This window comes from Telmatherina bonti, assembly GCF_933228915.1.
Source record: "Telmatherina bonti genome assembly, chromosome: 1".
NCBI classification, from domain to species: Eukaryota; Metazoa; Chordata; class Actinopteri; order Atheriniformes; family Telmatherinidae; genus Telmatherina; species Telmatherina bonti.
This window is the reverse complement of record NC_136619.1, coordinates 26,542,790-26,556,217: the sequence shown is the minus strand read 5'-3', so window position 1 is coordinate 26,556,217 and position 13,428 is coordinate 26,542,790. Positions and strand designations below refer to the sequence as shown.

The window sequence follows — 13,428 nt, the reverse complement described above, 5'->3', positions numbered from 1 at the left end:
GAAGGTAATTAACTCCCAACTGTGTTGAGGTCTGGTTTTATTAGCTGAACATTCTTTCCCATTATGACAGCGCAGGCAGCACTCTGTTTACCTTACAGCTTTCAAAGATCTCAATTTTATCCTGGTTGCTGTTGAACCTGTGATTTTTGTGTTGTGTGCAGATAATAACTGTTAAATATTAGAGACAGTACTATCTGAGTATGTAGGATAACTGACAGAGATGGAAAAGGATTTATGTTTTGTGTTAGTGAAGCTGTTTGTGTGGTGAGGAAGTGGGTGCATAGTGCAAGCACAATGCTGATTACACGCCTACATATATCACTCATTCTTGCTTTTTTGGAGGTTTGTAAGCAGCAGCTGAAAGGATTTATGACTTCACATTGTGACTTGTTCTGAAACAGAACAGTGATCAGGTGCTTTGACATCTGATTCTAACACCGAATCTATTCAAAGGACAAATGAACCGACTCTCAGATTTCAGAACAAACCATTTCTAGAAATAAACAATTAAACTAATAAAATTTTTAAGATTTGTCTTGTGTAGATTATAGGAATCTAAAAAGATTAGTTGAATCCCTAAAATTTTTAGGCATTATCATAAATACAAAGAATCTGGATAAATCTGGATACAGCCAGAAAAAAAACTAAATTAGATTGTATGGGTGTGCAACTTTGTTCTAGCAAGAAGAAAGATATTATTAAGGTAAAAAGGTAAGAAATAATAAGCCAGGGTTCTGATAATTCCTTTTACACACTTATAAACCAAACCATTGATTTATAAGTTCAGTGTGAAGATTTGCTGCTTTTTGTTGTTTTTCTTACATTACATAAAAAAATCTAGCAAGGTGCAAAGACAAAAAAAAAAAAAAAAAACAAACAGAAAAAACACAATATTTGCATTTTGAACAAAATAATAATAATAATCTGTTTTTCTTATTTTGCTCCTGGAGGTAATGGTTTTCCAGTGTAGCCTGGAGAGTGTTTGGGTGTGTTGTGCATGGACTGATTGACAGGCCTGCATTTTGGTAGGTGGACGGAGTACGGTAACGTGTCATATGTGACATCATCGCCACCCAAGGGCTTGGCTGGACCAGCTGCCTGTTGCAGAGGAGGAGTTTCCTTCCTGCAGACCTGACTGGGACTGAGTGAAGCCCAACCTGACTTACCACCGACAAATAAAGTGTAGTATAGTTTGGTTCTGCTAGTTGTTCTCATTATTTTATTTTATTATTACTATTATCATTCTTCTCTCATAACACAGTACTTAAATAAATCTGGCTCAGCTTTAATAGTAAATCATCTCTGCTCAGCAAAATTTCAAAAGATCCCCTGTTGGGTTACAGTAATGTGTAGCGTACAATGTTTACTCAGGCTGTTTGTCAGTTGAGCGATAAATACTTTATTCAGTCAATAAATATGTCTGATATTCAGTCAGTTTTAGGTTTAAGAAGTTTCAGTAATTATTGAAGGTCCTAGACTTTAATTCACTAGTTAAATTCTAAGACCTTCAATAAATCCAGAAGCACTTTTTATAGATAGATAACAGATAAATCAATCATGAAATTATCAATGATTACTGGGAACTTATGTTTTCATTGAGACAAAAACAAGTAAGCTCTTTTGCGATACGTGTTACAGTTAAACTAGCACTCAGTCTCACTGAATCTGCAAATAGTTCAACAAAGAGCATGTTTTGAAAAAGAAAAATCTGACAAAGCAGTGACTCTTAATGTTTCAGAATTTTTTTTGGTGCTGACCCACGCATACAGCTATTCAGTGGTTTTGAGGAGTACATGTAGTCATGACCCCATATAAAAATTTATAGCTCAAGTTTCTGGACATAACCTCCTACTGGCTTATATCATGCAATTACCGGTAGCCCTCCTGAGTCATGTTGCACTCCCATCAATGAGCCCATCGCCGCCCAGCTGAAACCTGGCCAGGCTGGACTACAGCCCTGTTAGTGCTTGCACTGCAGAACAGCTTCATCTATCATGGGGAAGAGGATATCAGTTTGGCTGTAGCAGGGTGCAGCAGTTACGCTAACATGCACGCGGAGGGAGGCGAAGAATAACCAGAGGAGTGCAGTTCTCAATGTGGCTGACCAGGTTTAATGGAGTAGGACTGGGAGGTTGGAAGAAAAGGTAGAGGTCACATGCTCATGCTACGGTGGTGGTGGGAATGATGAGAGGGACAAGAAGCACAAGCAGACTTTTTTTCCCTCCTCTCTTTTGGTCTCGTTGGCTGGCAGTGCAGCGAAGCACGTTTGGCGATGCAAAGTAATGCTGATGAATTATTGAACAGTGGTGAGTGGATGTGACACATGCAGGCATGCTTACATGCTGCAGAGGCGACAGGAGAGTGTGAAGGAGTGATTTCCTTTATCTTCTGCAATAACAAAGAGCTACATGTGGGAAAACAGCATATGGTGTAGAAATGTGTGATATGTAAAAGTTGAAGACAACAAACTAGAAATATAAACAGCTTCATAAGAGGTGACAAGCTTGAGTAACAGTTTTATTGTTATTGATGTAGTTTGTGAATCCTTTCAAATATTCATTCATTCTTTCATTTTCTGAAACCGCTTAATCCGATGAAGGGTCGCAGGGAAGCTGGAGCACATCCCAGCAGCCTTCGGGCGAGAGGATGGGTGTACACCCTGGACAGCTCGCCAGTCCATCGCAGGGCCACACAGAGACGAACAACCATTTACACTCACACACACTCCTATGAGCAATTTATCAAAACCAATTAGCCTAACATGCATGTCTTTGGATGATGGGAGGAAGCAGGAGTACCCGGAGAACCTATGCATACACAGGGAGAACATGCAAACACAGAAAGGCCACCTCCCAGCCGAGGATCAAACCAGTGACCTTTTTGCTGTGAGACCATAGTGCTAACCACTATTCCACCGTGCAAAATGTGTCCGGTGAGGGGGTGGGGTTCGGGAACCTTTTATGTGTTTCATCTGTGAAACACAATAAATGATTAGGTGTGTTTATAATTTGGTTACTTGGGTATGTGGAGGCTTATTCGAATTTTTTTAGTTTGATGTTGAAATAGTTTTAAATTGATATTTAATCACCACTTATGATGTAAATCACTTTGTGCTGCTCCATAGTATTGAAAAGGCTGTATAAATGAAATTGGATTTGATTAAAGAAAATTTAAGTAAATAAACAAACATTTACACAGGTATTTATAATACCATAATTTTGTCTACTCGGGTCAAACTACAGTATTTTTGTGTTTATTTGTTCAGAGCATCTTAAGAAGGTAATGGGGCTGCAATATTTAATCAGATGTCAGAAATTTCTCTTTGATCATTTTGGGGCTTTTTGTCAATCATTCCATAAGCATACATATTTTCCTTTGCTTTTTCTATACGTTTGTCACATAAAATAAACAATAGTGTCAACTGGGACGCATATCTTTGCCAGTTTAGTACTACAGCTTCTCACTTTTCTTCTTTCCCTGTTTGTATCTACTTTAAAGACTTAGTGTTCAATAAACACAACACACGCTCTTTCTTGTCTCGTCATCTGTTAAATATCTGCAAACAGGCAGTATGTTGTCTGTCTTTTAAAATAACAAGCAGTTTTCATGCACCAACAACTTGACTGCAACTGTAAAAGTTTAATTTGGCTCATCGTTAGAATGACTGGGAAATTTGTCTGGATTTTATGTTCCTGTGATTGCTCTGTGTCTTTGGGTGTTGGTTAGACATTCCCCGAGCACTCCCTTCAGCTGTCACCACTTAACAAGTCCCTGATGGAAGCAAGAACAACAAAACATGGGAAAATGTAAAAAATGCATGACTCCTCCTCCCAACTCTCCCGGCTCCACCCTTCCAGTTTGGCTTACTGAGAGACCAGATACTGGTCCCAGAACTGAAGAATCAGTCCTTCAGCAGTAAAAAGCTGTGTCTTCAGCTCAGGACACAGCTAGAAAACCAGCTTTTCTCTGGAAACTCGAGCGGTGGTTATTGGGGGGGGGGCAATATTTACTTCACGTTTTTTGTGCAGGTGGCTGCAGACAGTGTGTTTACCTCCTGTCTGCAGAGCGCCAGTAAAGGTAGAGGTCAATAAGGCTGTCTGTGCTATTTTGACCCAAAACACAAGAACAAAGTGGCTGTTTATTCTCATATCGAGACATTTCGAAGCCAACCTTCACACGGAGTACACAGCTGCATTCGTTGAAATGACTTAATAAAGTCAGAAAACTGCAAGCGAGGATTTGGAAATGGTTTTGTGATGCACAAAAAAGCTGCTCACAGCTGCCTAATATGACTATTATGTGGTGACAAAACATCTCCAGAAGCGCCTCAGAAAAAAAAAAAAAAAAAAAAAAAAAGAAGCTTTTGTGTGTGCAACAGCAGTGTTATTCTGAAGTGGCTTAACCTCTGTACAGTATAGAACTGTAAAGTATGCATGAGTGTGTGCTGCAAATGCCACAATATGGTAAACGCACTATACAGGCTGAAAGTGATAATGATTTTTTATCAGTTTATTTTGAACCTCAAACATGTTCACAACTTTTGTTTTGTTTTAGTAAAATGTCTGAATAGGTTGACTTAAAATATTTACCATCTCTCTTACAGTCATACTTTGTCACTGACTATGACCCCACAATCGAAGACTCCTACACCAAGCAGTGTGTGATTGATGAAAGGGCGGCCAGGCTTGATAGTAAGTGGACTTTGCAAAACAGAACACAACCAAAGTCAGCACACACACAGTCACGCTCGCACACATAAACAAACTGCATTAGTTTGCTCCTAGAGAGCTGATTTTGTAAAGTGTGTTTTTGCTGCAAGTTATTCTGTGTGCGTTTGTTTGTGCCCACGCACGTGTTTGTGCTGTGCAGTCCTCGACACGGCTGGACAGGAAGAGTTTGGAGCCATGAGAGAACAATACATGAGGACAGGGGAGGGCTTCCTGCTTGTCTTCTCAGTCACTGACAGAGGAAGGTAAGTGACAGTTTTCATCATGTGCAAAGATGCACACAAACTTGTATGTCTCTTTCTCTCTTTGCACACCTCTGTTTACTCTTCACAGCGGCGCACTCTCTTTTCCTCCTCCTCCTCCTACTGAGCATCTGACTCTACTAAAACCATAAATCTTGCATTGACACACTCACTTGTTGCCGCCTGCACTTCCGGACCTCGCTGTTGTACTTGTTGTCATTTTTCTTTTGTTCTCAACACTTCCTCCCTCACCCTGCTCCATTTAATCCACCTATTCGCTTACCTTAGCTTTCTATTTAGTGCCAGTATGTTCTATTTAAACAATGGCACGCATGGGCAAGTGTAGCAATCTTTAGATTCACAAAACACTTAAGTAGGAGGCAAATATGTTCTTTATTCTGAACCCTTCAGGATGTTGACTTTTTGATTCACCTATGTGTTCACCGACAACATGTATGTGTGTTTACTGACAACACAGTGGGGCACAGTTTTTTTTTTAATCCCTTAAACTTCACTTAGTAGTGAGTCAGAGTCATGTGGTGAAGCTAAAACAAGTTTAAAGCTCACACAACCTCACCCAAAACTGCTTTAAATTCAGGTTACCCAAAATACTGAAATATCTCACTTTGAAACAGTCGTTTTCATTCCTGGCTGATTTGGCGATACCTGTGGTAGTCATGGTAACAGCAAAAGGAATTAATGTGAAAATGTCTTCTGCTTTTCTACAAATGCAACAGACTGGTGTGTTTGTTTGTTTCACTAACATGTACACTGAGGTCACATTAATGAAGTGAAAAGCATGGACAGTAAACAGTGAGGCTGTCACCTACTAGATAAATCGCATACCTACACTGTTACGTGGTGAATCCCGTATGCTTATGTAGGTAATCACAGAAGTTGCAGGCTCTGGTTGAGGCATGAAAATGACTTTTAATGGGATTATTGCAGAAAATAGATGAAACTGGGTTTATCAGCTTCAAATTTAGTTTAATTAATTTTTTTAAGTTATGAAGACGATATGGTGGTTAAGTCACCCTCATAATATTTCTCATGACACGCTATGCTGTTCCTTTTGCCTCCTTGTCGCTGCCCATCCTCCATGTCGTTGTGTCCATGCCCAGCTGTGCAAAGAGCTGCATTCCCTTGTCCCCACCCACTATCCCCTCCCAATGTTTATGTTGTAAACAGCCTTTCCTTCCTCCATTTATATTAGTCAAGTCTTTCCAGATTTACTATGTGCTCACCACGGCTGGAATGCCGTCCTGGGTTTGTGGTTGCTTTCTGCCTCTCTGCCCCCCCCGGGGGCAGCAGTCAGGGTCAGTTCACAGAGCAGAGGCTTAGATAAACACATTTCATGTTGCTATAATAGTGTGGCAGACTTCCTTCTCTTTGCTGCTGACATGTTCATCCCTGTGGATCAGCCTCTGTGGTGATTACCCCTGACTTTTGTTTGGAGATAAATGCAGGCATCCAAACATTAGAAAGCCATTGATGAGAAGAAACTGCATAACGACATGCAATGTGTTTTGCAGCTTTGAAGAAATCTACAAATTCCAAAGACAGATTCTCCGAGTCAAAGACAGAGATGAATTCCCAATGATCCTTGTAGGAAACAAAGCAGATCTGGAACTACAGAGACAAGTAAGTCCCACAAATTACAGAGATCTAAAACCGTTGACTTACATTCACATGGCTTTATCACTTGAGGAGATAATATCAACCGGTCTTTAGGGATTTACATTTGCATGCTGTGAAGTGGAAGCACTGCAGCTGCAGCTAGATGCTCAGATACAACAGGATGTGTATGAAAGAATCAAAGAGGCAGGAGACTCAGTGGTGTCAGGAGAGGAGGATTGACAGAGAAGGGAGAGTGATGAAACATGCATTTTTTGGCTGTTGGTATGCAGTCACTGTTTCTTTTAGTGAATCCACAGCACCCCCTAATGGCACAACTAAGTATTGCAGACACATTCAATCAGGTTTTCACTCACAAACATCAGTTTTTAGCATTTTAAACCAATAGAACAAACTTATTTTGGTTATACAGTGCTCTAAATAATTGAAATGTACTTTTAAAAAAATGCTTGACTATGATAAATGTAATACTCAGGAGAATGAGTAATAACTTTTAATGCTAATTCTAAACATTCAATGTAACTCACAAGTCAAGTTAAGTATGTAACTGCAAAAATAACATTAAAATACACATCAACCTAAATACAATGCAAAAAAAAAAAAAAAAGATTGCATTTTATATTTATATTCTTGGTTTCTTGGAGTTACAAATTATTTTACTTGTGCAAACCTCAGTTGACATTTGTTATTCTATTCATTTTATTTCAGGTAACCCAAGAAGAGGGCCAGCAGCTGGCCAGGCAATTAAAAGTCACATATATGGAGGCTTCAGCCAAAATCCGAATGAATGTAGACCAAGCTTTCCACGAGCTGGTTAGAGTAATCAGGTAAGGGACTCTTTAAAGACAGCAATATGGTTATATTAAGGATAACTGTCAATAACATGGGAAAGGTTTTGGCTCATGTGAATGTAACATTCATTATTCTCGTTTTAAGATGTCATTAAGTTCAGCACCGTGGTTAGAAGACACATACAAATAAACAATGTGCGAATGAAGAAGACATCTTTATCAGTTTGATAAAGTGCTGCAAACACACACAACTAAATGCAGAAATGTCATATAAGAATCACAAACAATGGATGTTTCCATGGGGATATTAAGGCCAGATCCATACATTTTATTTCAGGTGTCAAAAGTCTTGTTTTGTAAGTCACCTTGAAAATGACAACGTAGTTTTTAGCTCTCACAGTCGAACGCATAGTAAATTCCACCCCCCATCCTGAGTTATATCCACGTGTGGATAATTGGGCTCCCTTAGGGCTCAGAGAAGGACTTGTTTTCCTGGTTTGTTGGAAAACTACAACAGACAGCGTTGTCTACGTGCTTGGACTAACTTACTAATTCAACAATCACACACAGTGACAGTGGGGAGACTCGGCCCATGTGAGACGCAGTGGTCAATAATCGTTTGACACCAGAAAGATGGTATTGATGGAAGCCTGGCAGGAGCAGATTTACAGTATTTAGTCTGGTAGCTACTCCATCAAATATTAATAGTTTGAGGTTAAGAACGGCTGCACAGTGGTATGGTGGTCAGCACTGTAACATTTTGTTGTCTTACGTTTAACTGATTTGATAACATCTCTAATTAGTAACTGACTTTATCACGTAAATGTTAACCAATGTGTCTCAGCCAGGTTTATCACTTGAAATGGATCCATTATTGGTTGTTGCGCTACTTGCAGCACATGTTTCTGTTTGAGATTAAAGCCCATATCTCACCAAACTGTACAACACTGTACAGCAGCGCTGCACCTAGCATGAGCATGAGTGTGTATGCTGTTCTTATTTAAGGGATCTGAGGCTCACTGTGGATGTACCCAGAAATCCAATCTTGTGTCATCTGATGTGTTTTGCATTGACTTCTTGTTAGTGTAGATGTCTCTTTCCTTGAACACTGTCCTCAAAGTGAACACTTCAGTAGAAACAGTAGGTCAGTGAATAGAATAGAATAGATCTTTAATGACCTGTATACATAAGAAGATAAACAATAGTAATTGAGTTTATAGAGAATAAAAAAATAGTAAATATATGTATATTATACAAAGTTGTGCTCAGATGTATTCATCCCCTTTCATTAAAGAAAAGGCTGAATTTACAACAGTCACTCAAATAACTGGAGGCTTAAAAAGGAACAATAACTAAAAATTTGCAAAAATATAATTTAGTAATATAAGAGTTTTTTGGGTTTTTTTCATATAATTGAGTTGAAGAAAAAAACCAAATTGGTCCTGGACAAATGCACTTTTCTGTTGAACAGTGGGACAAAATACCTGTCAACAGGTGCAGAAGTCTGACTGAGAGGAACAGAAAACACCTGACTGTAGCGGAAACAAAGGATTGTTCAACAAAATATTAGTTCATGAGTGATGTAATATGTAATAAATTATCTTTTTTGTTTGCTTTTTAAAAAAAAATATTTCTATTGAACCAGAAGTAGAAAATAATGTAATGATTTTCATAAAATTTGTATTTATTATTACCTTAGTCAATTTCAGCTTATTTTACAGGCAGCTGTTTTTTTCCTTCTTTCATGAAAGGGTATGAATAAATATGTGCACAACTGTAAATACACATAGATACCTGATGTGAAGACAATGTAAATCTAATCCAATCCAATCCAATCCAGTTTATTTATAAAGCACCGTTAAAAACAACAAAGTTGACCAAAGTGCTGTACAGAAGAAACAATAAAACATACATATTTACATCATAATGGGGCATCAGCACATTGTTAATAGTAAAACAACCCTTTAAATTAGTCAAATGCCAAAGAGAAAAAAGGAGTCTTCAGACAAGACTTAAAAACAAGAAGCGATTCAGCCTGTCTAATGTACAGGGGCAGCTTATTTCACAACTTGGGACCAATAACAGAAAAAGCTCGGTCACCTCTCAGTTTACGCTTCGTCTTAGGAACCACAAGCAGAAGTTGATCTGTGGACCTCAGAGAGCATGTAGGGGAATACCTCACCAGCAGGTCTGACAGGTAGCGAGGGGCCAGACCGTTTAGGCATTTAAAAACAAAGAATTTAAAAATCAATTCTGTAATGGACAGGGAGCCAGTGAAGGGAAGACAAAATTGGTGAAACATGGTCAGACTTTCGAGATCCAGTTAAAAGACGCGCTGCAGCGTTCTGCATGTAAAGATTGTGCAGCTTTTTTTTCCCCAGTTGCAGCATTTCTCAGTGGTTAAAATGTGCCAATAAAAAGTGGGTGCATTAAGCAGCATTCCTAAATAACGGAGTAGATAGGTTGTGATGAAATTTGCTAATATTTTGGAAATTGCTTTCTAATCAGCCTGGATTTAGGGGAATCTTCACTTATGCTGTGTGTCTATTTTGTCTTAATATTTCTGTCTATCTGCTGTTTTCTAGGAAATTCCAAGAACAGGAATGTCCACCGTCGCCAGAACCTACAAGAAAAGAAAAAGACAAGAGTGGCTGCCATTGTGTGATTGTTTGAGTCTGCCTTATCACTGTAACTCATGCAGCTACTCTCCCACTCCCTCCCACCCACTCTGCCTGACATCACATCCCAAGTGGATGACTGACCGCTGCCTTCTCCACATGCATGACTTCAGACAGCCTTTTCTGAGATACTTTGACCAGGAACTGCTGTTCCCAGGACATCGCTACGGACAACTGACAATGCCAAATTTTAACACCACTCTACCTTCAGTCACTATCTGATTCACATAAGAGAGTCCCAACACTAAACATTGCCTTCTAAATCAACCTGACAAATTAATGTTTTATATACTGAAGGACTTCTCTTGCCTTGTAGTGACATTTGTACTTGCTACCAAGATTGAATGAAATCTATATACCCAGAATGTTAATAAATTTCTTTAGTTTCTGGCGACTGACCAGAGCAGAGAAATTATCTTATGAAGCTTTGCGTATGTTGTGCCATATCCATCTTTACTCCCATGTGCTAACCTGCTACTGTACATATGTGACATTCGTTGTGATTTTTCAAAGTGTATTTCTAATCTATTAAATCACCGCAGTGCAGTGTGTGAGGTTGAGTTTGGTTTTACATATAAGAAACTGAATATGTATGTATATAAATATAATGCCTAGACAGCCCTTAATGCTCAAATGATACACCCCTCTGGCATCCTGCAGTGGATTCTTGACTTTCTCTGTGGTTCTTGCTTTTGTTTTTGAATTGCCAAATATGGAGTGTCTACTGTATCTGATTTTTTTTCTTTTAAAAAGTCTTACAGATCGAATGATTGTTATCCTGCAGCATTTTTTCAGTTGAGAAGCAAAGTTATCTGAATTATTTCCTTGAAGGAGAAGGTCCAACCAACATTGGTTGACTACTGGCTGACAGACAAGATTTTTGGTAGCACATCGAGTAGCCTTGAAATGACCATGATTTCAGACAAACACTGTATGCTCTATAATCAGCTTTTGTCGAGTAATGTTAATGGGTATATTTGTTGCAAATTATGAAGCTACCAGAGCTCAGTTGAGTTCAGATCATTCCAAAAACACATCGGTTCAGTCTCTGAAATAGATCCAAGTAACGGCTTCACCATTCCAGTAACACAATGGCAAATGTGTTTGTCTTGTGTCCATGAGTTATTCTGTATCACAAAAATATTTTGTCCCCATCTGTCTGCTGGTTGGAAAAACCAGGACAAGTGGAAATATCGAAATGAACACCGTCTTTAGTGGTACATGAACTTACCCGACCTGCCACGTATGGAGCTGTGATCACTGCTGACACAAAATAATGTTCCACCTTCCCTTTCCACCTCTGTACTTCTGTTCAGGCTCTCCAATGAAGTGCTGCAGTCTGTTTAGCATATTGTCATCTTGTAATATAAACAAAATCAGATGATGGATTAATGAACTTGATTAAATGTTTCTACTCTACTTTTATACATTATTTTCTTATCAAACTAGTTGACGAATATTTTTATATGTTTATAAGTGAGTACATGTTCACAGCGCGGCTGTGTATATATGTAAAGAAGAATATTTAATTCTCTTATTTTCAGCTGAAAATGACTGTTTGGCCCAAATTTAGCTAAATTGGAATATTCCCCCACTTGTGACCAATAATGTGTGTGTTTGTTTTTTTTTTTTTCTCTTATTCTGGCTTCCGAATGGAAAATATATCTCTTTTGAGGTGTTAACCACCAGCTTGTAGTGTTAAAAGAAAAATGCTGGGTTAAGTAGGAGAGGATTTAGAAATTATTGTGGTCATTATGCTGGATCTTAAAAGCACCTAAATGAATAACTATTATCACTGAGATTTTAAATATTCACTTTCCATCTTATTGCAAATACTAGTGTACACTCAAATCCTGTTTTGTTTTTTTCTCCTTCCACATTACTGTCTTTTGCCCTGTGTCTAGCTTTTGGTGCTAAAATAAAATCTGTCATTGAGCCAGATTGGTTATAGAATCTTTTACTTTTTTCTGATAGAATTCAAGAAGTTATGCAGAGTTCAATCATTATTTATGATGTAAATCTAACAAGTAGTCATATGGCCATGCAATTCTTAAAAGTAGTGAGAAGTGATATTTCACTTTCCTTTCTTGAAAAAAAAAAAACATCTTTACAGTTCTCACAAAAAGTTGAGGTTTTATTGAGTTTCTCTTAACTTAGTACAAAAGGTAAGGTTGTTTGTGTTTGGTTTATTGTTTTTCTCCTTTAATAATACCATCTGGTGTTGATAGGTCTGATTTCTCTACTTTAAAATGAAGTATACTTTATAAAAATGGTGCTTTAGTGGAACAATAAACACAGCCAAGAAAGGGTAGTGCCTCCAGAAATGTGCCCAAATATATTCTCCTGTTGGTGTTCACTTTTGTTTTAGGCTGCTTTGTAGATGGGATGATTGCACTCTCCCAAATTAATAAGGAAAAATCAACACATTTTGAACGTGATACTGTCTGGTAATCAGCAGCGTGTGGACCACCCATAAGCAGCCACAGCAGGTTGGCGGTTCTTCCTCATGCTAGTCATCAGCAACCAGAAGTTGTTGAAGGTCAACCAGCAGGGTTGTGTTGGTCACTCTAGCACGAAGATATGGAGACATGGAATCGCCACCGGGTCCAGAATCTCATTTTAAAATGTATGCCTATCAATGAGGAGGCAGTCCTACATCTGTGACAGGAACAATGGGTAGCATTTGTATCTAAAATGAACAAACACAGGAGAATATTGCAGTGGATTTTGGCACATTATTTTGAGTCATATGTTTAGTGTGTTGTTCATACTACAACTGCACAATCCTTCTAAATTAAAAATTATAGCCTAAAGGTGAATAATGAGGAAATCCATCTCTTGCTTTCTAATAAAAGTGTTGTTAAATAGGAAAAACAATAAGCACACATTATATAATAATCTTCTTTTGGTTGTGTACAAATACACATCTTGGTCAGACCTTGACCCATTTTAAAATATACCATCAGCCTTTCCCTTGCTTTTAACAATTAATTGCACCAACCAAATAGACTAAAAGATCTGACACTATTAACTTCTTAAAATAGTTTATATTACAAAGATGAAATGGTAAATCAGAGAACATAAGGAAAATGGTAAATCATATGCCAACAGACACCTTCAAAGCTTCTTGCTGTAGTTTTCTTTTGTAGAACAGTTTATACTATTATTATATATTTAATACTTCAAAATCAATCCACATTTTCATTATGTCATGTGTGTCAGTGATGTTGCAGAAAGCAACCATAGAGTACATTTTGTATCTTCATGATGCAGTCAGTGAAAATATGTATACAATTAAAAGAAAGCCCTTCTAGCAAAACTACTGGTACAGATGCATAAAAAAACGTTTTAATTT

General features: G+C 38.1%; 1 protein-coding gene across 1 annotated transcript in view; it reads left to right on the top strand.

Annotated features, from left to right (window-relative positions):
* The window catches only part of rras2 (RAS related 2), a 35,464-nt gene extending 23,499 nt beyond the window's left edge, over nucleotides 1-11,965 (top strand). The window contains exons 2-6 of the mRNA XM_079245713.1: nucleotides 4,604-4,691; nucleotides 4,870-4,972; nucleotides 6,502-6,610; nucleotides 7,313-7,431; nucleotides 9,981-11,965. Of these exons, the coding sequence (XP_079101839.1) occupies nucleotides 4,604-4,691; nucleotides 4,870-4,972; nucleotides 6,502-6,610; nucleotides 7,313-7,431; nucleotides 9,981-10,068 (507 nt within the window). The 3' untranslated portion in view covers nucleotides 10,069-11,965. The remainder of the gene's footprint in view (nucleotides 1-4,603; nucleotides 4,692-4,869; nucleotides 4,973-6,501; nucleotides 6,611-7,312; nucleotides 7,432-9,980) is intronic.
* The last annotated feature ends 1,463 nt before the right edge of the window (nucleotides 11,966-13,428 follow it).